The following is a 25,947-nucleotide window of genomic DNA, read 5'->3' as shown; positions in this document are numbered from 1 at the left end:
CCCACTTCCCGGGCTGTCATAACGGAATTCCTTTTTTTTGTGACTATCTTTGCGTCAACCAAACGCTGGTTTTGTTAGGCGGATGTAATCCCATACCCCAAGAGGAGAGACTCAAAACCATTTTCATCTTCGATTTCGCGTCGAGTAAGTGGAGCCGTGGTGCCGACATGCCGGTGAGTCCAGCATTCGGTGCTTACTCGGTTTTGCCGCAAGGACTCAGTATGATCTTGACCCCATAATTAAACTGATAAAAAGGATCCTAATTGAATAAAATTACAATGTAAAGCTATGATATTAAACCATATAAAACATAAAATATGAATGTCAAACATACAACCACACAATTAAACTAAAAAGCTTTAGATCCCAATTAAACTTAAAAAACTTTGATCCCATTATAATAACAAGGCTCAATGGCAGACGGTATACCTGCCCACAAGACTGGAATTGAATGATTGCGTATGGTGGCATCTCAACGTTTTAATGAAGTTGCTAAATTTGCTTCTGTTCAAACAATTGGATCGGGTAGACCTACTATATATGTTTCTGTGCAACCAATTGGACTTGTAGTTTTCCCAGAAATGGCATTTTTCTCCTAACATGTTGGACTGTAAATTTGCTGGTGTAGAAGCATGTTGTATTTTTTATATGTTACATTTCTTTTTTTTTTCTCAAAATGGCATTTTTCTCCAATATACTGGATTGTATTGATGATGTGGAAGTATTTTTCTCCAACATCCTGGACTGTAAATTCGATGATGTGGAAGTATGTTGTATTTTCTATAAATTAAATTCATTTTTTTGGGTCTAAAATGGCATTCTTCTCCAACATATTGAGCTATATTGATGGTGTAGAAGCATGTTATATTTTTTATAAATAATATTTTAAATTTTAAATTTTCCAAAATGACATTTTTCACTACATTGATGGTGTGGAAGCATGTTATATTTTTTATAAATAATATTTTTGATTTTAAATTCTCAAAATGACATTTTTCTCCGACATGAGAAGCATGTTGTATTTACTATAAATAATACTTCTACTTTTGATTAATTCCAATGTATTTTTATAAAAATAATAATTCTACTTTTCTACTATTGATTAATTTTATTTTAGTGATGCAACTATGACTCGCTTCAAAAATGTCTCCCATTCTCAATTGTGAATGAAGTAGTTTAAGGAGCACACTAAAATTATGGGCAGACTATATCTTAATTTGTATCTTGGTGTTATTTTTCCATAACATTCAATCCATGCACAAAATTTCCAAGGATGTCTAATCTATTATGTACTGTGTCGATTATAATAATGCATGAACAATGAAAATTATTGGTGTTGATGATAATGATGCATGATCAATGAAAATTACTCTGCGAGTGTTAATCTTGCATACAAAAGTACAATATATGTTGTCATGGTGCATCAATTTGTTGTGCATGTCCATAAGAAAAGACATCTACATGCATCATATTTGCTAATTAATAATATGACAAAGCAACGAAATTATACATAGATATGCCTCAGATTTGCTAATTAGTAGCATATCAAATTTATTTTCAATATATAAAAACTCAATGTGTTATCCACCAATAAGAAATATGGTCCTCTTCCTAGATGTATCCACATGCTTAGTTTTGATCCATCTTTATATATGTATTGGTAGCTAAAACTGAATAAGATAACCAGAGAGTTTCAATCACTCTTCACTTCGACTAAATATTTGAACATAGGAAAGATAATATATGAACACTTTACCCCATACTTGAAAATAAGAGTTTAGTGCATTGGTTGCTTTCTCGAATTCCTTGGTGTGTTGAAAAGATCTCTGAAATGCATGTAGAGATGATATGTATATATATTGTTCATCAAATATTGTATAGTCCTTCTCCAGTGATTTAGAATTTTTAGGGGTTTGTTTGAGAGGTTGAAAATGAAGTATGCATGGAAAATATTACCAGTCAATCATAAATAGTAAGGAACAATTTATCAATTTTATTTGCTGGGAATAGTAAGGAACAATTTATCAATTTTATTTGTTGGATTTCTTACCCAATTTGTGGGGGAGTGTTGAATCCGTAAGCCATCACTTATAGATCTCAAATTGATATATGAAAGCTATGCTCACTTGGGGTGGTAGATTTGCATAAAGAAATACACCTCAATATAAGCCAAACAAACTGAAAATGAAAAGTGGAATCAAACAAACAAAGGGTGAATGGGATGGAAAGTTATAGTTTCTAATATCTTCATGTTGGAATTTCCTCCACTTTCAAAGGCTAAAATGCAGGGGTCACCCAAGTTTTGTCTTTATCACCAGAATTTGTAGGTGTCAAATGTATGTGGGAAAAACCTTGATCAATTTGTAGAACATGTGGATAGACACATTTTTTCTATAGAACCAAATACTTCATTGATATTTTCCCCTACCCCTTACTTAGCGGTCTCAAGCTACATATGTGCTTTTCTTTACTTCATCAATAGTGATAAGTAATGAATCCATTTACATATTTACAAAACCTAGATGGAAGAAGACGAGGACTTACAAAGTATGAATCCATTGCCATACTTACAAAACCTAGATGAAAGAAGGCGAGGACTTACAAAGTCCATTGGTATTGACACTTGGGCACCTATTCTTACTTGCAATTGCCCAAAGTACATAGTTATTTTTCCACATTTCTTTTATAGAATGGAAAGTGCCTAATTTGGTTTTACAAATTCATTGTTATAATATTTGAGTTGTTGTTTATAGGGTTTTATGTTTAATTACAAGGTTTTGTGAAGGTTTTGTTGCAAATTGACAAAAGTGATTGAGTCGAGACAGGTCAAAACCATGCTCTAGATGTCATTATTGGAAGGAATCATAAAGAGTCTAACAACAATGTAATAATCAATAATCCAACTAGTAATATATGATGCACTATGATGCAAGTGCTACCTCTACTCCTTACTCCTGTTGTTAAAGAATCCTTTTCCTTTACTCCTTACTCTTGTTGCTATCGAAGAATCTTATGCCTATTGTCATGATAAAAGAGAGTACACATAAGGATCAAGTACTAGAAGGGAGTGTACACATGAAGATTGAGTACAAGAGCTCATTGATCTGAGACCAAAAGAGAAGATACTGAGAAAAGCCAAGTATGAAAGATTATAAAATTAAAGTTTTATTTTCAATTGAAACTTTAATTAAATACAACTCATATATGGTTATAACATTAAAAATTATTTTTAATTGAAAATTTAATCAAATTAATGGTTGTGTGAGAGGTGTATTTTAAAGCCCATAATGAGGGTGATGTGTGACGCCACTTGATTTCATTTGTGCTCAAACTGGAGTTGACAACTCTCTTTTCTAAAACATAAATAAAATATTCATTCAATTCAACAAATCATGATGATGATGATGATGATGATTAACCTCCACTAAGAGCAATGTAGTAGGCATCTTTATCAGTGATTATAACAGCTTCCAAGAAATTATAACAGCTTCCAATCATCAGTGGTATCTTTATCAGCAATAATACCTGACAAAACAACTAATTATAGCTTCTTCTTTCTAGATGAGGTGGGTGAGATGATTATTTATCAATATCAAATCCAATATATCATAAAGTGAACAACAAATTGTCTCATGACTTCTTCTATCAATTCACTTCCTTTTCTTCCCCTATAGTGTATATACTCCTTCTATATAAAAAAATCGTGAAGCCTTACCATATCCCAGACATTATTGATGTCATTCCTTATTCTCAGAGTTTCCAAAATAGTTGATGTTGCTCCAATTTTCTAGTTGTAATATCCTTCAAGTCAATTTATGCTTCTAGCTCCTTCTGAAGTCAACATTACTTCCTTCTTAATAATATTCAAGAAATTATTCTGAATAAATACCAATGGTAGTATCAAAAAGTTCTTCCAATGATGTGTGTTTGTTGCCATATGTCAAATGTCCATCTAGAAGTATCTTGAATTTCCTTTTCAACTCTTTTACCAAGACATATCATGTCTATTCTATTAATTTCATGTCCAACTATATTTCATGCATTAAATTCTTCCTTCAATTCTTTTGAAGATATGAGTCATTTTCTAGATGTCTAATGAAGAACATTTTTTGAGACAAACATACTTCTTTCTCTCATGCTTTCGTTTGGTTGACTACTTTTGAACTGCTACATTAACATTCTTTGAAGATGATGTCCATAAATGATGAGGTTCCTTCTTTTATGCTTCCATGTTGCTTTTAGACTATTTTCATACTTTTATACTTCTAGATTGCTTCAATGTTGTTTCCATGTACTTCTAGTAGAATATATTTATGATAAATTCTTTTAATTCTTCCATTCAAATGTTAAACTTTGAAACTTCTATATTGTTGAAAAACAACCTTGATTTTATTATATTTTTGCTTCTATTGTAAATCTTGCAGTCCTTACTTGTTATACGATTGGTTCAATATATTCATGATGAAAATAATTTCTTTGGTGACTGTAGAATGCTTGTGACTGCATAATGATGTGAACACAATTTTTTATGACCCAAACTCTTCTATTTTGGCTAATTGGATGATGTGATTGATTTCAACTCTTTTGTGAAGATATGAAATGGAGTATATCCCTTCTATAACTTCATATATAATTTACTTCTTCCAATGCTATATGCTTCTTCATGATACTATAATTTGTGAATCTCAAAACTCTTCTACACAAATGTAATTGTAATTTCTACTCTAACTCCCATACAAATAAATTGTATGCAAACATAGTATTAGTCAAATCCTTTAATAATAGAGGTCCTTGTTGTCTTCAATCTTTGACTTCTTAGCTTCTTCATCTTTTGAAATGTAATATTCACTTCTTTCTTTCTTTTTGGTGTTCTTCTTGCTCTTAGGATCTTTGGGACAATCTCTTTTATAATCTCCAAATCCATTGCAACCAAAGCATTGCACTTTAGACATGTCTCGATTTCCACATGGTTGATTGTACTTGTTGTTATTGTACCTATGACAAGGTTCAAAATTTTCCAAATCTTCCAAAATTCTTCTTTGATCTAGTAGCAAAAGTTTGAGCATTTTCACTATTAGGTTTGGTGTCATTCCTGGACCTTATTATTGCTTCTTCTAGAACACATTGTGCCTAAATTTTTTTGAATATTGGAATTTATTTTCTTGCATATTTGCTACTTACAAAACCACTCCAATCTGGAGGTAGGGAATTGAGTACAAAAGTGATTAATTCCGAATTAGATATTACTTTTACAATTCCTTGAAATTGATCCATAAATTTTGAGACCTTCATAAGATATGAGGCCATATCTTCATATTTTGATATCCTTGTTCTATAAAGTTTATTTCTTGGTGATATTTTCTAACAAATAGTATTGACGGAATATAATCTCACCAATTTTTCATAGACTTCTTCGAATGTGGACAAATCTGAAACAAAGGAGATGAGATCATCTTTTATAGACTAAAAGAGGATTCTTTGAGCCATGGCTTCTCTCTTATTTTATTTTTCCATTGCTTGAGCATTGTTCTTATCTGGTTCTGAAACTTTACCAAGAACAAAATCCATGACTTCATTTTCTATGAGAATCAAATCAATTCTTTTCTTCCAAGCCTTGAAATTAGAGGCTCCATCGAGCATGTTTCCTTCCTTACAAACAAATCTCATTTGACTAGAGCATTGATACATATAATGTAGTAAAGTACTTACTTGTCAAAGAAGAGTAGGTTAATATAGAAGCACTTCAATAATGTTGATGATGCTTCCAAGATTATTCAAATATGTTATTGAATTCTTGTAGTGATGTCTTCAAGGGTGGCTACTACAATAATGTAGTAGTTTCTATGATGATGAACTTGACAATGTTTCCAAAAGCATTCAATGATATAGAGAGAAAGATAGTTGCTACAGTGGCCTTCTTCTGCTACAAATATGATGGTATTTGGATATTCTTCCTATTTACCTTGATAAAAGAATTTCTTCAATTATAATTATTACAAATGATGTCATCCAATGTAGTTGATGATTATTGTAGAACTATCTTCAAATGTTCCAACAAGAGTGATCTTTAAGTTGCCCTTCCATCACCCTGACTCTGATACCATGTTGAGAAATCAATATGTTTGATAATTAATTAAGAATGTTGTTGGCCTTTTATTACGGGTGAAAGCAAGAATATGGGTTACACTTTTGGGCCAAATTATGTGGAGAATTATGTTTTTGTCCTAATGATATTTTTTGTAAAACAAATTAGTGTCGTATAATCTCTCAATATTCCATTAAATGCAATATATGTCCTTTCAAATTTTTGCAAAGCTTAAGAGGTATGTGTGCGTTCACCTAGCATAACTTAGTCTAAAATGTGTAATTGTAAATATATATATATATATGTAAACATGATTACACAGAAATAACTAATTTTTCATATTAAAATTTTGTTTTTTAATGCAAAATTATATTTTTTATTATTTTTCAAAGTTGGTGAAGTAATATTTCAATTGCATTTTGGAGACTTATGTTCACGTAAGATTTTTTTCAACTCTTAAAATAACTTGAAAAACAAACAGTACCTTTTTGCAGAGGACTCATCAGTGAAGATAGTGGTATTTTTTGAAATTTTTTCGTTGTGTATATTTTATGTTATTGATTTTTTATTCATCCCCTTTGAAACTGACCAAAAAAATTTCAAGTGTTATGTTTAAAAGAAATTAGATGAAAAATATCATATGAATTCAAAAGTTTCAAATTCATATGCCATTGGATAGAGGATTACTTCACGAATCCAACATGATCAACTCCACTACTTAAGGACTAATTCTGCCCTAAATCAACTAGGGTACAAAATGGGGTTGCAGAGGAATTTGCAGAAGGGGTGCTGAAACAGTAATTTTTAGGACTTCAAGAGCTCAATCGAGCGCTTAAAATAAAAATTAAAATTACTCGATCAATCATTAAAGTAACCCTCAATCGAGTCGCATATGTGGTTAACCAGCGGCTCGATTGAGCCATAGGCTCAATTGAGCCATTAAAAATCCTAACATGTCATCCCCCTTACCAAAATTTATTAATGTTATTAATGGTAAAATATAGCTTGATAAAAAAATATAGCTCGATTGAGCCATAACTCTCGATCAAGTCATTAACTCAAGTTAGCAAATGTCTCGATTGAGGGTTTGTTTAAACGCTCGATCAAGCACTTAAAAATTGCTTGATTGAGCATACGTTTTTCACCAAAACATGTCCTCATTTCGCTAAAATATGTAATTTAGATCCATGCTATGACCCTTTCTTCATCAAGAAATTACCAAAAATATACAAACATGAAGATCAAAAGTGACAAAGAACATAAAGATGTAGGCTCCAAGCCAGGGAAAAACCCCACAAGGGGGAAAACCCAAAAAACCCTCTTCTTATAGAATGAGATCAAACTGAGATTTCCAAGACCCAAAAACCAAGACTAACACTGCGATAAGACCCAAGTCAGCCCTCTTTCACTTCTCTTCCAACCAAATCAAAGTCAGGAAGGTCAACACTAGTCAAATATCTGAAATTTTTATCAAACCATAGAATTTTCAAACTTGCAATAAATGGCTAAATTTCGACCCTGTACCAATGCTGAAATACCACAAAAAATCTTGCACATGTGAATATATTAGGGCAAAAAATATAACTTTTCTCTTTTTTGACTCTGCTTTCTTTATCTTTTGACTTTCACTAAAATTCTTCCTTTTTCTTGCACAAAAATCGAAGTTGCGAGTGAGTGATGAAATGAGGTCGAACTTGTCTTATTTATACACATCCAAGAGGGTCGAATATCGAATAGTTGCCTCTTCTAGGTCGACATGTCCAGGACACTGACTTGGGCTTGTGGTGACATTTTTGGCTATTTTGACTCAAAATAAAATATTTTTCTTTTTTCTTACAATAGTCCAAATGGGACTTTGACTCAAGTACTTTTTTTTACTCATGACAAATTTATTTTGACTCAATAAACCATGAAAGCATGAGGAACATGCTTTAACTAGAAAATAAAATAATAAATGTAATAAATATTTCAGTAATACATTTGGATTACATTATTATGTAATGCCCCATAATATTAATAATAATAAATGAAACAATATTAATATATAATGAAATAAAACAATAAATAATAGAATAAGAAAAAAAATTAAGAAAAAAAGGTTGAATTAAGTAAATCTTATAATAAATAAATAAAAGTTGGCATGTTGACACATGGATTGTGTGCATGTGGATATCTTTCCAATCCCATTCCATTTTTCCAACCAACTTTTCTAGTTAATGGGAAAAAAGGGAGATGAGAAGCATTATTCATACCTTTGGAAGGAGATTGTTGTGAGACAAAGGATTCCCTAGCAGTAGTAGTTGATTTAGGGCTTGGGGTGGCCAACTGTAGAAATATTATGTGCAACTGAGCCTATGGTTGGGTGGAGAGTCATCCCCAAACCTTTGTTGCGGTCAACAAGATCTATGTAGCATTACAACTCGGAATCATATGTAAGGTATATCATCACTACTAGTAAGTCTTCTCTGCTAATGGTTTCAAAAATTCTATGTCATTTAGTTGAACAGTTTGTGTGTTGATTATTAATAAATTTAGTTGTATATTTTAAATATGGATTGTTACATATGGTATCAAAGCAAGGTTATAATTTGTGAGGCCTATTAACTCTCATCACTCTCTCCATAATATTATAGATTTTTAAATTTAGTTGAATAAAAACATAAAAAATCCCACCAAATAGAAATTCATCTATTAATAATTAAATATTTTTATTGCCAAGAGGAAAAAGTAATATATATTTGAAAATTAATTTTAATATATTTTAATTAAAAAAAATGAGATTTATTTATAGCAAAGAAATAAAAATATCCTTGTTGTGTGATACATGTCCTCGTCGTCATCGTCATTGTCTTCATCGTCGTCATTGTTGTCATAGACTGAAGTATTTCCAACCTTTCTGTTTTAGGATTAAAAGTCCAAAATCACATTGTTTGAATGAAACTAGTAGTTTCTTTCTGGTGTTTGCTCATAAATTTCTGCATTGTTCTCCAAATTATCTGCATTAGGAATCCTAGTAAATCTATTGATTTGAAAACCTTCTTGCCGCATAAGTTTCCCTTTTTGGCATGAATTGACATTTGGATCTTTCTTGCTCCATAAGCTTCTCTTTTTGGCATGAATTGACATTTGGATCTTTATGTTGGAATGACATAGTTGTGTCTTTGTTTACCTCATTTGGGTGATATAATGAATCCTCCCCTTTTTGAGCATGACTACCCAGTTGCTCCCTTTCTAAATGCATGATATGCTCATTTTTGTTCTTGTCATGCCCTTTGTTGGAATTTACTCAAAACTTCTTCTGTTGAGTTCCTTCTGCTTCACTTTTTCTCCAACAACTCTGCTCCTTGGATGTGAGCTGGAAGATTCAGTCAAATTCAGTTTTAGAGTTACCTTGGTGTTCTTTTCTCCTAGATTTTTATGTTTAAACATAAAATGCATAAGAATATTGACTCTCAAAACAGTTGTATCCTATGTTCCTCAGCAAATTCCTTTTATAATATTTAACATAGCTCTTTCTTTTTGGGGTATTCCTATGTAATCCTCCAACAAATTATTTCTTCTTCTCAGTCATGATAAGGAATATTTGTGTGTGTGCAGAGTAAAGTTGAATTAGTAGTCATTTCACATGATGTTGATCCAATTGAGTTGGTAGTATGGCTTCTTGCACTTTGTAGAAAAATAAACATCCCATATGCAATTGTCAAGGGCAAACATGTCTTGGAGGGGTATGTATATTTATAATCTTTGTTAACTATTTTTGTTAAATTGTAATTAATATGTGATTACTTTTCATGGGAAACTGATATGTAGAACTTTTGCACTAAGAATTTTTTTGTTGCAGATTGTGCACAAAAAACAACAACCTTGTGCCTGACTTTTGTGAAGAACGAGGACAAGAAGGAATTTAGCAATATTGCCAAGGAAATAAAGGTGTGCATAAGCTATTATAAGTCACTATTCTTTATTTTTCCAAGCTAGAAAGGAAAATCTAAATCACATGCATTCGCACCAACCTACTATAGAATAGTATAGGGAGCATAGTGGATGGGCTTGATTTTATGATGTCATTTCCCCTAGATAAAATCAAACTCGATTACCTCTGTAAAACTATAAAAACACTTGAATAACAACAACTATTGTACAAGAAACTAAAGTTTAAACATCCTTTAAAACTGAATTATAGAATTAAAAGAAAACCAAAAATTATTAACAACAACTAATTTGATTTTTGTAGTTGTTTGGCCATAATTAGAAAGCTTCAATGATGAGGGAATGTGAGCCTAACTTCTTGTTGGTGAATTTGACTATTTGTGAGCTTGATTCATATTCAGAAAATATGACTTATGAATATGTTAACGTGGCCCATCAGAAAAGCCGAACAGAGTTTGACTCAAGGGTAAGCTTTCAAGATATTTTCATACTCATAATAACAAAGAAAAAAGTTAAAACACCTGGAAATAGATCCTTTCAGTTCATATTTATTATGTAGAGTATCTCAATCAATTCTATATTTTGTTGACTTAATTGCGTAACATATGAATATGGTTTTATTGATGATTACCATATAATTTTCTTTCCACCAATGTTTGACAAATATGAGAAATAATTGTTGTGCATGTTTTTTATCGTTGTGCTCAAATATAGATCATTGTGTAGCAACATTATTTTTTGCCAAGACCACCTTGAAGTAGAATTTTTCTGCTTTTAATTATTTTTGGTATTTTAGTTATGAATGAATTATGCTTTTTTTGCTTCTTATTTTGAAATGATCTTTAAAGGACCGATGTATATTGTTAGAGTAGATAGAGTAGTTGTATCTTTTATTTTATACTGTCTGTGGTTGTTTTTTTACATTGTGTATTGGTTGAGCCCTTTGGCTTATACCTTTTGTTTTAATGTAGTTGTCAACCTTTTCAAGATGATTAAAAAATATAGACTAGAAGATAAAGTTGCAGAGAAGGAAAGGCTTCTAAAAAAATCCTAGGGTCAGGCAGAAGGGAAAATTGCTGTGTTGAAAATAGCAACAAGAAATGCTAAATATAGAAATTCTAAAACTAGCATTGCTATAAATAGAATTTCGAGATACATTCCAATTTTAATTAGTCCCTGAACTAAAATGAGAATTTGATCTTAGTTTGAAAAATAATTAATTAATTCATCTTGAGTTAATTAGTTGGAGAAAATCAAACATGAAGTCTATGTTAAGACATGCAATAGTTATCCCTTTGATTGAGGAACTTATCCCTTAATTAAGGAGATCAAGATGAGTTATACTTTGAGTTGTAATTAGTTAACTTAGTTAATTGAATTAAGTCCAGTTAGATTAGTTCCAACAGTTTGTGGAACTGATTGTGAGTTCAGTTAGTTAATGCATGCATGCATGTAACTAGTGTACTTCAGATAACTGAATATTCTCTCATAAATAACTCATGCATGTCAGTTTAGTCAGAGACCCAGTTGAGATCAAAGGATGGGACAGTGTACTATCAGTTGCAGGAATATTCCCTTGAGGATATCTCTTGCATGCAGAAGGAATTCACTCCTTTAGGATTGCACAGTGATTTTTGAGTTTGGTGAGTTTTGTGAGAGGTGAATTCACACAGGTGGCAGCCAAAGGATCCAAGAGAAACTGCACAAGGAAATAGGAGGCTTGGAGGACTGAAGGAAGGCATATCTTGTGTCTATTTTGTCTATGATCAGCATTGAGGGATTGTACTGATATCTGGATAGCTTGTGAGCTAAAGCTTTGTGTAATCCGGAGATATTTCCACTTGTATGATATTACAGATAGTGGGGTTTTTAGTTGAGGCTTTCCCTATAGTATTCTTATGTGTTCATGTGTGATTGATTTCTCATTCTCTGTTATATGTGTTCTATTTGATCTTGCTCAAAATCGATTAAGCTTCCGCAAGTTTTTTTGTAGAAGTAGATCAAGTATTTTGCTTTAGTATATTGCATTATCAAGTGATCTACAATGAGAAATTCTACATGGTTTCAGAGCAAAGGCGTTCAAAACAGAGAACAATATACAAAGAAGGGAGAAGTTCGAACTTTGAAGTTCCTAGTTATAGAAATTGAATTCTTATCACATCTCAAATTTCACCAATGGCGTTCAACAGTTTGAGACTCAAGTATGCCCTCGATGGCAGCTCAAATTATATAACCTGGAAGGATCGCATGGAAGTGGTATTAGAGGACAACTACTTGAAGGACTTCATTGATCAAGAAGTCCCCAAGCTAGCAGCAGCTAATACCCAAGAATTGGCGGAATGGAAGAAATGTGTGGCTAGAGCAAGGAGGATTCTTCTTGAGGGAGTTCGAGACCACATTATCTCGAGTATCCATGGGAAGCAAACACCGTTTTCAATGTGGAAAACATTGAAGGATCTATATAAGAACAGTAGCGATCAAAGGAAGCTGGCACTAAAAGACAAGCTTCGGATAATCGAGTGTGAAAAGGGTGACACGGTCTCTACATATCTAAACAAGCTCACCACCTGTAGGGATGAGCTTGGAAGTGTAGGAATCACGACAGCTGCTAATGACATGGTGAGTCTTGCTCTCCTTGGTCTTCCTAAGAGCTGGCATAGCTACCAAGACTCAGTAAATGGAAGAAAGAAACTGCCAGATTGGGAACAAATGTGGTTGGATCTGATGCAAGAGGAGATAAGGAGAAGCACTAGAGATGGTTATTCATCAAAGCATGATGATGAAGAAAATATAGCCTTAGCGAGTAAGGCGAGGAAAGGGAAAGGGAAGGCTTCCCATTCCAAGTCGAGTTCTTCCCATCGTGGGAAGAAGATTGACAAATCGAAAGTGCGATGCTTTCATTATCATGAGGTGAGCCATTATGCTACAAATTGTCCACAAAAGAAATCCAATAAGGGATCCTCGAAAGGATTATATGGTGAGGCATTGACCTCACAGTTCAAATTGGATTTCACCCTCATCAAATGCATGGTTTCGTCGATGGTGGGATGTGTTTGGTACCTGGATAGTGGATCCGCATTCCACATGACTGACGACAAGAGTTTGTTTAGTACCTTGGACGAGAAGGACCTCCAGATGCGTAGAGAGATGGGCGATAATGGAAAGTACCGTGTTTCAGGTGAAGGCACGATTGTGTTTCAGACAGAGCATGGAGCTCCTCTCACCATGACTGATGTAAAGTATGTGCTTGGTCTAAAGAAGAACCTAGTATCCGTCGCTATGTTGGAAGACAAAGCCTATGATGTAGTCTTTAATAAAGGAAAGGCATTCCTGAGGCACATCAGCACGGGACAGACCAAGAGAATTGGGATTCAAGTAAATAATCTCTACAAGCTGGAAGTAGATGATTGTGCTGCATTGAGTTCCAAAGCAAAGTTGGTGCAAAGCCAAGATATTGGCGAGCTATGGCATAGAAGATTGGGCCACTTGCACCATGGGGCCTTCAAGATCATGCAACAGATTTCTACCGGACTTCCCAAGGGTAAACTGGAGCAAGTGGATACATGCAAAGGTTGTACCTTGGGTAAGTATGAAAATATTCCTTCCAAGATCGAGATAGTCAAGTTGGAGAAATAAAAGCCTCCACCGCTAAACGAAGGTACTATGTTATTTTTATTGATGATTTTTCTCGTAGATGTTGGATCTACTTCATGCAGAATAATGATCAAACCTTCTCAAGGTTTTGTGAGTTCAAAGCCTTGGTTGAGAAAGAATCTGGAAAGAAAATAAGGGCCTTGTGAAATGACAATGGTGGAGAGTATATCTCTCAATAGTTTAAGGACTTATGTGTATCAGAAGGAATTAAACGGGAGTTGACGGCACCCCATAACCCATAGCAGAATGGGGTGGCTGAAAGGAAGAACAGAACAATTGTGGGAGAAGCTCGGGCGATGATGCATGATGAAGGCCTACCACTTCATTTGTGGGTTGAGGCATGCAATGCAGCAGTATACTTGCAGAATAAAAGCCCGCATCGTATACTGGGAATGAAGACACCATAGGAAGCTTTTTTAGAGAAGAGACTAGATGTGAGTCACTTCAGGATCTTTGGGTCATCGATATTTTTCCATGTGACCAAAGATGCCCGGAAGAAGCTAGAGTCAACAGCTGAGTTCGAGATACTTGTGGGGTACACTGATACACCCCACAACTATCAAGTGTTCTTGCCTACCAGTCAGAGGACAGTGGTACGCAGAGATCTGAAGTTCGATGAGCAGAAGGCCATGTGAGTATCCCTTGAGAGGGAGCTCAAGTTGCATGCAGAGGATGAACATTTCTTTCCTAAGGAGGAGGAGCCTCGGACTGATGTGGAGTAGCCGCATGTAGAGGATCCAGGAGTGGAGACATCCACTCATGCAGAGTCTTCCAGAGATGGGTGGAAATACTCAAGGGAAGTTGAAATATTGATGATGGATGTGAGAGAGAATGTGGGATAGCCATCTTCTCAGCGCAGACAGAGGAGGTCACCCGAGTGGTACACTGGTTACATGGCCCTGGTTGGGGACTGTATAGAGACCGCACCATCTTCCTTTGAGGAACCAGTGCAGCAACCAGTCTGGGTTGATGTTATGGTCGAGGAGTACGTCTCCATAGTTTGGAACAGTGTTTGGGATGTTGTTCCAAGACTGGAGGACAAGTCAATGGTGAGTTCCCGATGGATTTACAAGGTAAAGCAAGCAGATGATGGTAGTGTTGAGAAACAAAAGGCAAGGTTTGTTGCCCGTGGTTTCTCATAGGTCGAGGGGATCGACTATGATGAGACTTTTGCTCCTGTGTCAAGGTACTCATCTATCAGATCGATGTTGGCACTATTAGCACAGATGGGTTGGAAGATCCATTAGATGGATGTGAAGACTACGTTCCTCAATGGTAAGATTGAGGACGAGGTGTACATAGAGCAGCTAGAAGGTTTTGAGACCTTCGATTGTGAGTCGCATGTGTGTCGACTCAAGAGAGATTTGTATGAGCTGAAGTAATCACCTCGTGCTTGGTACACCAGAATCGAAAACTATTTCACCAGGTTGGGCTTCATAAAGAGTGATGCAGATGTGAACCTATACCACATCATGGTAGAAGGTAAGCCATTGATCATTGTTCTTTATGTTGATGATCTGATATTGGCAGGTGATGATCAATTGATCAAGTCTTGCAAGGAGGACCTTGCAAGAGAGTTTGAGATGAAAGACATGAGTCTTATGCACTACTTTCTATGCATGGAAGTGTGGCATAAGGATGGGGAAGTGTTTGTGTCTCAAGGAAAGTATGCCAATGAGATACTTAGGAGATTCCACATGGAGAAGTGCAAGCCCATGCAGACTCCTCTAGCAGGTAACTGGAGGAAGGAGGATGCTACTTCAGGTGAGGTAGTAACTGCTACTATTTATTAGCAACTTTTGGGTTCATTGATGTATTTAGTAAACACACGACCAAATTTGTGCTTTGTGGTGAACCAACTGAGTCAAGATATGGTTCAGCCTACTAAGTTGGTTTTGAAGGCAGCGAAGCATGTGCTGAGATACCTCAAAGGCACATCTTAGTATGGATTATGGTAAAGATGGACAAAGGGAGTGAAGCTTCAGGGCTTCACAGATGTAGATTGGGCAAGGAGTCCATCAGATCAGAAGAGCACTTCAGGAGGAATTTTCAACCTTGGTTCAACTTCAGTTTCTTGGTATAGCAGGAAACAGAGGTCAGTTGCACTTAGCTCAATAGAGGCTGAATACATGGCTACCAATTAGGCAACATGTGAGGCCATTTGGATGTGGAAAATTCTAGTTGGATTGTTTGATCAGAGGATGGATCCACTTGTGATCTATTACGATAATCATAGTTGTATCAAACTCTCTGAGAATCCAGTATTTCATGACAGGTCCAATCACATCGATATCCGGTATCATCATCTTCGAGACTGTGTGGTCAAGAGGATCATGTTGTTGCTATATGTTTTGATCGAGGAGTAGGATGCAGATATTTTGACTAAGGCATTGTCAAAATGCAAATTCGAGTTCCATAGATACAAGATCAGGGTGACAAATAATCCCTTTCTTTTTGAGAGGCAATGTTGGAAATAGAAAAAAGAAATGTTAAATATAGAAATGCTATAAATAGCATTTCGGGATACATTCCAATTTTATTTAGTCCCTGAACTAAACTTGAGAATTAAAATTCAAATTTGATCTTAGCAACTGTTTGAAAAATAATTAATTAATTCATCTTGAGTTAATTAGTTGGAGAAAATCAAACATGAAGTCTATGTGAAGACATGCAACAATTATCTCTTTGATTGAGGAAGTTATCCCTTAATTAAGGAGATCAGGATGAGTTGTACTTTGAGTTGTAATTAGTTAGCTCAGTTAACTGAGTTAAGTCCAGATAGATTAGTTCCAACATTTTTTGGATCTAATTGTGAGTTCAGTTAGTTAATGCATGCATGCATGTAATTAGTGTACTTCAGATAACTGAATATTCTCTCATAAATAACTCATGCATGTCAGTTCAGTCAGAGACCCAGTTGAGATCAGAGGATGGGACATTGTACTATCAGTTGCAGGAATATTCCCTTGAGGATATCTCTTGCATGCAGAAGGAATTCATTCCTTGAGGATTGCGCAGTTATTTCTGAGTTTGGTGAGTTGTGTGAGAGGTGAATTCACACAGGTGGCAGCCAGAGGACCTAGGAGAAACTGTGCAAGGAAATGGGAGGCTTGGAGGACTGAAGGAAGGCATATGTTGTGTCTATTCTGTCTATGAGCAGCATTAAGGGATTGTACTAAGAGCTGGATAGCGTGTGAAACAAAGCTTTGTGTAATACAAAGATATTTCCACTTGTATGATATTACACATAGCAGGGTTTTTAGCTGAGGCTTTCCCCAGAGTATTCTTCTTTGTTCATGTGTCATTGATTTCTCATTCTCTATTATATGAGTTCTATGTGATCTTGCTCAAAATCGGTTAAGCTTCCGCAAGTTTGTTTGTAGAAGTAGATCAAGTATTTTGCTTTAGTATATTGCTTTATAAGGTGATCAAAAGTGAGAAATTCTACATGTTGAAGTGAAGAAACCTATTGTTATGAAATATGTAATTAATCAAGTAACCTACCTAATTGAGCAAGTATTGCAATTGTAATTGTAATTGTTTCTCCAATATGCATTTTAACAGAGCTCTTTGTTTTTGGGGTATTTTTATGTATTCCTCCAACAAATTATTTCTTCTTCTCAGTCATGATAAGGAATATTTGTATGCGTGTAGATTAAAGCTAAATTGGTAGTCATTGCACATGATATCGATCCAATTGAGTTGGTAGTATGGCTTCCTTCACTTTGTAGAAAAATAAACATCCCATATGCAATTACCAAGGGCAAACATCTCCTTGAGGGGTATGCATATTTATAACCTTTATTAACTGTTTTTTAGCATGACAGAGTTCACATAAGCTTAAATTGTAAGTAATATGTGATTAATTTTCATGGGAAACTAATATGCCTTCTGCACTATGCAATTTTTTATTGTAAGTAATATGTGATTACTTTTCATGGAAAACTGATATGTAGAACTTCTGCACTAAGCAATTTATTTTTTTGCAGATTGTGCACAAAAGAAACAACAACCTTGTGCTTGACTTATGTGAAGAATGAGGACAAGAAGGAATTTAGCAATATTGTTGAGGAAATAAAGGTGCACATAAGTTATTATAAGTCACTATGTTTTACTCATCAAACAATGCCACATAAAATCAAAATTATAAATTAACTCTTCTTGCAGGCTAACTACATTGACAAGTTTGATGAGTATCGGTCACAATGGGGTGGTGGCATTATGGGAACCAAATCTCAGGCAAAAACAAAGACCAAGGAAAAAAATTTGGCCAAGGAAGTAGTAAAGAGGCTCGCTTAAGAATAAATCCTCGGAATATTTGTTCAATGTTGAAATTTTTATTGGATTGCCTTATGTAGTTTGTTGCAATTTGATATATAGGTATATTAACATAATAAAGTTTGTACTAAGGAATTCTCTAAAGTCAATTTTAGCTTAAGGCTTAGAAAACTTGTCCATTTTTCAACTGGATAAATTGTTGAGTAAACAATATATCATACACATTCATTGGCCTTATGCATTCTCTACAACCTTTTGTATGTTGTGATGATAATATCTTCATTTTGTCTTTTGTTATGTTATTGTTGTTGATTTATATTGCTATATACTTTTAAGTGTGTATAGTGTTTAAATATGTATGTAGCTATCTATTTTTGGTTTTGTGTGCCTTATTTTGACGTGCTAAGAACTATATACTCAAATCTTGTAGCATGGGTTTATATGAACTTTCATATATTTTACTTTTTGCACTATGGTAAAAGTATCTAAATTGAATGACATTTTCCTTTCTAACAAAAGTATCTCCATTGAATGACATTTTCCTTTCTAACAAAATTATCTCCATTGGATGACATTTTCCTTTCTAATGTTTTAGAATTTCTTGTTCCTTGATTAGAAGATGGTTTACCCTAGCATGAAATTACTTGAAGGCTCTATGTTTGATTCCAAGACATTTTCTCTTTCTTGAGATGGTCTTATTTTTATTAAATTATATCTTTTTATTTTTGAAGGTGTTTTGTCTGCATTTGGAATAATAATTAATCTAATAATGCTTGCAAGTCTTCTACACCTACTTCCAATATGTTGAATGAGAATCTAGCCTGACATTGAGCTATACTTTGTTAATTTAGCTATCTTTCCACTCATTTCTCCATTGTGAGATGTCGTTACTACAACAACCTTCTTCCAATACTCTGGCCCTTCCTTCAACTTTTTAAAATCTCCTTCTAGGGCTAGTTTGGCTATTGGGACAACCTCTAGCTGCTCAAAATATTGATCTGTAATTTTCCTACTCACCTTGAGATCTGAATTCACCACAATTAACTTTTGCAGGGCTTCCCTTTCCTTGATATTAGCATGATCCACCTGGGCAAGGACCTTTACTATTCTTTTACTTGCATGTTCTTCAACCTCTTGTGCTTTCTTGTATAACAAATCATACTCTTCTTTTGTAATTGACACATAATTGTCATTTGATTTCTTAGATGAAGCTCATTTTCTTTGTCCGGAAGAGCATCTTTGACAATAGAAATTTCCATATTAGCACTTTGTGCATCTTCTTTTGCTGCAACAATCTCAACTTCAGCTTCTTCAAGGGAATATAATAATTTAGTTGCATTTTCTTTGGTTATGTTAACCTCAACTTTGGTCCATCACACAACTTCAACTCAATATCCGTAACATTGGTCAATTATTTATTCAACAATTGAACCTCTTCATTAGCCTTACTTGCCATTGCAGATGCTTATTTGGCTTCAAATTCCCAGTTTTGCAACAATAGCATCACTTTCATTCTTAACCATTAAACATGATGCATATGCCGAATTGAGAGCCTCTTTCAAAATCCTTATTTGGCTACGGTGTCCTTAGGATCCATCGCAATGGAGAGGTTTTTCTTGACCCATTGAAGCTCTTGAGTTGCATACTGCAAGCAAACCACATCAAAAGCATGTTGTCTCTACACAGTTTCAACTTCAAATTGTCGACCTTGATCCCTATTCTGAGCAGCCTCAATGGTGTCCTGCTCAAGCTCATCAGTCGACAACTTCTCACTCTTAGTTTTCTCCGGTGCTTTCTTCTCAACCACAAGAGACTCACTCAATCTCACATTGGCTTCATTTAATGCCCTCTTATAAAGAAGTGTACACATTCTCTAATAACCAGAATACATAATGGCATTCAAACTACAACCGAAGATAAAAAATTTGCATTCAACGCAAAACCCAAAAGCAGAATTGCAACCAACAATCAGGGAAAATGTTAGGGGCTAATATTCACAGGTGGGCTAATTTTCTATGTTTTTCCAAAAAGATTATTCGCTAATTTTCATTTTTCGTAAAAATTATTTGCCCAAATTTTATATCATAAAATTAATTTACCTTAAAAATCGGCAAAGTTTTTGAGAGACTATATAAAATCATTATAAATTTGAATATTTTTACAAACATGTTGCTAAACATTTTATATTTTTCATGTTAGGGACTAGAAGGATTCACCAAGGTTTCTAAAGTTTAAGATAAATTTCCATCCTTAAAATTTTCCTTGACAACAATACTACCGAGATGCAACAAATCGATCCAACAACGCTGCCCAAATGAATAAATGAATACAAGAAAAATTAGCCAAATATGAAAAAGAGGATTTTGTTATGGAAATGTGCATTAAGAGAATTTATAGTTGGGTTTGCATTCATCTTTTTTTCACCTGTGATTTATTGAATAAGCATAAACATTTGACAAAAAATTGCTAAAGAAGAATTAAAGTTTGATTGGAATGTTATACATCGAAATCAATTTTGGAAAATGCCATAGGATGTGAAACCATGGATGAATTAAGACTTCTAGGAATAATTCTTGGCACATTTTTAAGGTTAAAGTCTTGGCATAATTCTAAAGGTAATTCCATAGAGTTGTTGCAAACAAATACAAAGATCTAAACTTATAAATCTGAAGAAGTTTTTGTGAGTTGGTAATGTCTAAGCTTTCAACTATCCCTTGGTATGAGTGAATTCTTTATGCACAGTTTAAGCTTATCCAAGACAAACAATAAAACACCAATTTTCATCCTTTCTTGAGGCTACTTTGGAACATTTGTTCTACAAAACTACATCATACTTATAGATTGTGGTCCAAGTGTTAACAGTGAGCACTAAAGTTATTTTAGTGATAATGACTAATGATAGGACATACATCCTTGTATAGAAATTGCAATGAGATTCTGCTTAAAGGTGACTTAACTGTATCACATTGATTTTAACATGGCATCATCAATAAAATGATATAAGTCGTTGCAGCTGGTACACCTATGTTTGGTGCATTAATCACTCTATTAGATTGAAGGAACCTAGTGGCACTCTCGATCAGAACTATTTCTTGATTGACAGCAGCATGAGCCTTGTGTTGTACAACATTTGTATTGGATGTGAAGGATTTAAGGAGAAATAATGTTTTTTATCCTGAGCCTAGCAAGGATTATCAAATAGATTGTTTATTGGTCCATGTGGTATACATTCTTTGGATCTTATTTTCTCCCTTAATTGTAAGTGCATAAAAATATTAGATTCATAGGGCAGGATACCATTAATCATGTGAGCCAATGATCTTCGATGTTTTCTAATTGAATTCTTCAAAACTTATTGCCATTTGATCTTCCAAAATGTGCAGATAGTTTTGTTGGTTGGAAAAATGCTACAAGTTATAATAACAAAGATTTTTTTCTGCATAATACTTTCCACCTTGCTTTTTTTTTGTGGATATGAGTAAGCAATATGTTCTTCTAGTAAAGAATAAATTCTTGTGTAGAGTCATTGGGTTTACTATGGTAATGATCGTAACATTTTATAGTCTTTTGTTTCTTGGCCTGTGGTTTAGTGGTTGAGACAGGGAATCACCATGTTAATGACCCAAAGTCAAACTTAGAGATTAGAGCCCTGAATTATAAGTTGGTTGAATTTTATGAGATTTATATACAATACTACATTGACATATTTACAACGAGCGAGTGAGATATTGCACAGTTTTAGAGGCGAGGGGGAGGTGGAGTGAAGAGGAAAAGAGGTGATGAGTTCGAATCTCGGAATTCCATTTGAGAACAACAGGGAAATGGAGGCACTAGAGCAACAACATCCCTACCCCAATCCCCAAGAACAGGAGAATCAAGCCAGCCAAAACAAACCAAGTTCAAGAAATCTGCGGGTGTGAAATGGATCAAAGAATGGTGCATTTCGACCTCTTCTGTTCAACATTTTGTAATTGTCTCTATTATTCTACTATTCGAAGAAATAAATTGGGTTTAGTCAGGCCCAATAAACTTTGTAATGAGGCCATTTGCGAGAATAATAGCAAGACCGTGTCCTTATAGAGCAGAGGCGAAAGAGGAGTTTCAGATGTTTTTTTTCTGAGGAGCTGATCAACCTCATTGCCATAGGCATAACTGAAGAATATTCCTCTTCATTTATATACATAATAATTCAAACATCACGTCTCCCTTCCCTCAATTCATTCGTTCAAACTGTCAACCAATAGCCAATAGACGTACATGCCTCAAAACCAAGTGTGTACATATTCAAGTTTGATCAAGGTGGGCAGAGGAGCTGCAACTGGAGAAGACTTTGGGTTATTTTTTTGCCTTAAATATAACAGGTTGTTGTGATTTTTCTCATCTTGAAGATGAAGTGGGAAATAGTGAAGTTGAAGATGAAGATGAAAACGAAAGAGACTCCAAAGGGTAATTGCTGAGCCTAGCAAGGATTATCAAATAAACTGTTTATTGGTCCCTGTGGTATACATTCTTTGGATCTTGTTTTCTCCCTTAATTGTAAGTGCATAAAAATATTAGATTCATGGGACAGGGTACCATTAATCATGTGAGCCAATGATCTTGGACATTTTCTAATTGAATTCTTCAAAACTTATTGCCATTTGATCTTCCAAAATGTGCAGATAGTTTTGTTGTTTTGAACAATGCTATAAGTTATAATAACAGAGATTTTGTTCTGTAGAATGCTTTCCACATTGCATTCTTTTTGTGGATATGGGTAAGAAATATGCTCTTCCAATAAAGAATAAATTCTTGTGTGTAGGGTAACATTAATCATGTGAGCCAATGATCTTGGACATTTTCTAATTGAATTCTTCAAAACTTATTGCCATTTGATCTTCCAAAATGTGCGTTGGCTTGAACAATGCTATAAGTTATAATAACAGAGATTTTGTTCTGCGGAATGCTTTCCACATTGCATTCTTTTTGTGGATATGGGTAAGAAATATGCTCTTCTAGTAAAGAATAAATTCTTGTGCGTAGAGTCGTTGCTCTTCTAATAAAGAATAAATTCTTGTGTATAGACTCATTGGGTTTACTATGGTGGTTTAGTGGTTGAGACAAAGCATCACCATGTTAATGACCCAAAGCCAAACTTAGAGATTGTCGTGAATTATAAGTTGGTTTAATTTTATGAAATGTATATGCAATATTAATTTAATAATTAATATAAAATATAGTCTTAGGCACCCAAAATCAGCTTCAATTTATACAGCTTTACAATTTCATTTCTACATCTTTGCATCTTATTTAAATTGTTCCTCAATTTATGCCTTACGGCGTTTCCTTTGCAACATGTAGTTGAAATGCTAGTTAAAAACTGTTATAAAATTAAATTAAATTAAAGTATTTGAAAAGTATGTTAATTTTGAGATCAGTTATGGTTTTTGGGCATGTGGGATTGATAAGCCTTGGTATTGGCCCACGATATTGCAATAGAATAATTAAAAGCCTAGATCCATAACATAATAATCAAAATCCTAGATGACCCATGGTATTGATAGACCATGGTATTAGCCCATAGTATTATGATTTTCTTCCCTCCTGTCACTTTTTCCGTCCCTCTCTCCATCTTTCTCTTCTAGATATTGGTCCAGGGTATTGTAAAAAATCATATTTATAAGTTAATGGTTATGAAATCATTATTTTAATTGATATGGTAAAATAGACATTATTTGATAAGTATTATATATATGTTATATATTTTAATGTAATATGTATATTATATTTTCTTTAATCTAAAAAATTGTTCATAATTTTATTGATAAAAACCAAAATTACATTTAAAAAATATTTAGCATCTCACATCTTACATTTGAGTCGTACACATTTACCCTATTACCCTACACGTGGCTGTAGCAAAAAAAGAAAATTTTTTGGCACGTTTTTTGCTTAAAATTATTTAAAATACCATAATGGTCTATTGTAAATACAAGTTTGACCTATAAACCTTCCACAATTAAAGTGTATTAAAAATATTAAATCTATTTGTATCTTCAATAACCCTTAAAATTACTTAAAAATATCATAATAGTATATTGTAAATACAAGTTTGACCTATAAACCCTCCACAATTAAAGTATATTCAAAATATTAAATCTATTTATATCTTCAGTAACTTCGAAAAAAAAAAACCCTTAAAAAAAGAAAAAGGGAACAATTTACCCCATACCGAAAAATAAAAAATAAAAATAAAAATTTACCATTTTCGGTTAAGTTGGTAGGGTTTCCCTAGTAGGGTTTCGCTGTTGTTACCTGAATTCTTATTTATTCTGATCTTTCTCCCTTTCATTCCATCTCTGTGCTTCTTTATTGTATGTTATGTTCCATCTGGCTTTGGTATCGACGGAAGTTATTGTGCTTAGCCTATCCAAGCAGGAAAAGTCTACTTCTGTACTTAGGTTAGCTTAGGTTCCGGCTTATCTGATTTGAAAGAGTCTCCCAAGTTCATATTCACTATCTGGTAGTACATCTCTTAAATGGAGCCTTTTGCTGTTCTTCCATGGCAATTACAGCGAGAGTGTCTGTTAAGAGTTCCTTACCATTCCCATGGAAACCTCAGAGGCGTCAACCAAAGGCTGGTTTTGTTAGGCGGATGTAATCCCATACCCCAAGAGGAGCGTCTCAAAACCGTTTTCATCTTCGATTTCGCGTCGAGTAAGTGGAGCCGCGGTGCCGACATGCCGGTGAGTCCAACATTGGGTGCTTACTCGGTTTCGCCGCAAGGACTCATTTACGTTGCCGGCGGACAGGATGGAAATGAAAATCTGTTGCGATCTGCAGCTGTTTACAATGTGTTTGAAGACCAATGGAAGCTTCTTCCCGACATGAGCCGTGGACGGGATATGAGCTATGGCGCTTTCCTTGACGGCAAATTTTTCGTTATTAGCGGTGACATTGATGAGGTGGGTGATCTTAGGGGTGACAGTGATGAGGAGGGTGATGACGAGGGTGATCTTAGCGGTGACAGTGATGAGGAGGGTGATCTAATCGGGTGGAGTGCAGAAGTTTATGATCCAGAAACAGGGGCATGGACAACGCTGGAGAATATGTCGGATACCGGGGGAGACCCACGGAGGTGTCTGGTTGTTTCTTCTTCCGGGCGGTTGTATTCGTTTGAGAAGCAGCGGGGAGTGATGGAATACGATTCCGATGAAAACGTTTGGAGGGCCCTGGGTTCTCTTCCTAAAACCCTTCGATGGATTTCGCGTTCTGTAGCGTGGCGTGAGAAGATTTTTGTTCACGGTTATGTTGACAGTGATGTTCCGGTTTGTTATATGTATGAGCCCCCGCCTATAAGAAGTGCAGCAGGACAACAAACGGAAAGGACTGGGATGTGGACTGCCATTGAGAGATCAGAAAACTCTTATCTGCACAATGGACATAAGATTCACCGTGCCTGTACTTTTGATTTCAGATAGTATTTCAAAAGTTTTATGGCATTCCAGAATAAGCTTTCAAAGTGTTTGAAACTCATCGTATATTTTTGGACTGAACTGTGTGCTGTTATGAATTATTAAAATTTTCAATTTTTTGTTGGTATTCTAGAGTAGGAGTTGTAAACCTTAAATCTGCTGTAGTTTTGAAACTCAAATTATATTTTTGGACTGAACCGTATTCCGGAGTAGGAGTTGTAAACCTTAAATCTGCTGCAGTTTTTGAATTTCCATATTTTTTCTTCTTGCTTCACCAGAATTATATACAGTTTCTCAATGTCCATATGTTTTCTTCTTGCTTATCCATGATCAAATCAGAATGACAAACCCGTCTGGCTCATTTCCTTAACGGCCTTCATTCACATAGACGAGAATGAATTCTGAGACGAGCTAGAAATGATAAATCAGCAAGAAAAATAAAATATTACATGATTTGAAAATGATAACAAATTTCAGAATGGAGTTTTGGATGTAAAAAGAAACACATTACATTTCACTCAGCTTAGCCATAGAAGATTTGGAGAA

General features: G+C 34.6%; 1 protein-coding gene and 1 pseudogene across 1 annotated transcript; both read left to right on the top strand.

Moving 5' to 3' along the window:
• The first annotated feature begins 167 nt into the window (after positions 1-167).
• LOC149227465 (large ribosomal subunit protein eL8y-like) lies at positions 168-17,968 on the top strand (annotated as a pseudogene).
• Positions 17,969-24,465: 6,497 nt separating this feature from the next.
• On the top strand, positions 24,466-25,407 carry LOC149227464 (F-box/kelch-repeat protein At1g80440-like). The gene has a single exon (XM_089380518.1). It carries the CDS (start codon positions 24,466-24,468, stop codon positions 25,405-25,407), a length of 942 nt encoding a protein of 313 aa, XP_089236644.1.
• The last annotated feature ends 540 nt before the right edge of the window (positions 25,408-25,947 follow it).

The sequence above is a fragment of the Pinus tabuliformis genome, chromosome J, assembly GCF_031772625.1.
Source record: "Pinus tabuliformis cultivar Carrire ecotype Pingquan chromosome J, CPIR1, whole genome shotgun sequence".
Taxonomy (NCBI): domain Eukaryota; kingdom Viridiplantae; phylum Streptophyta; class Pinopsida; order Pinales; family Pinaceae; genus Pinus; species Pinus tabuliformis.
Note: the sequence above shows the minus strand (reverse complement) of the source record. Positions and strands in the feature narration are given on the sequence as shown.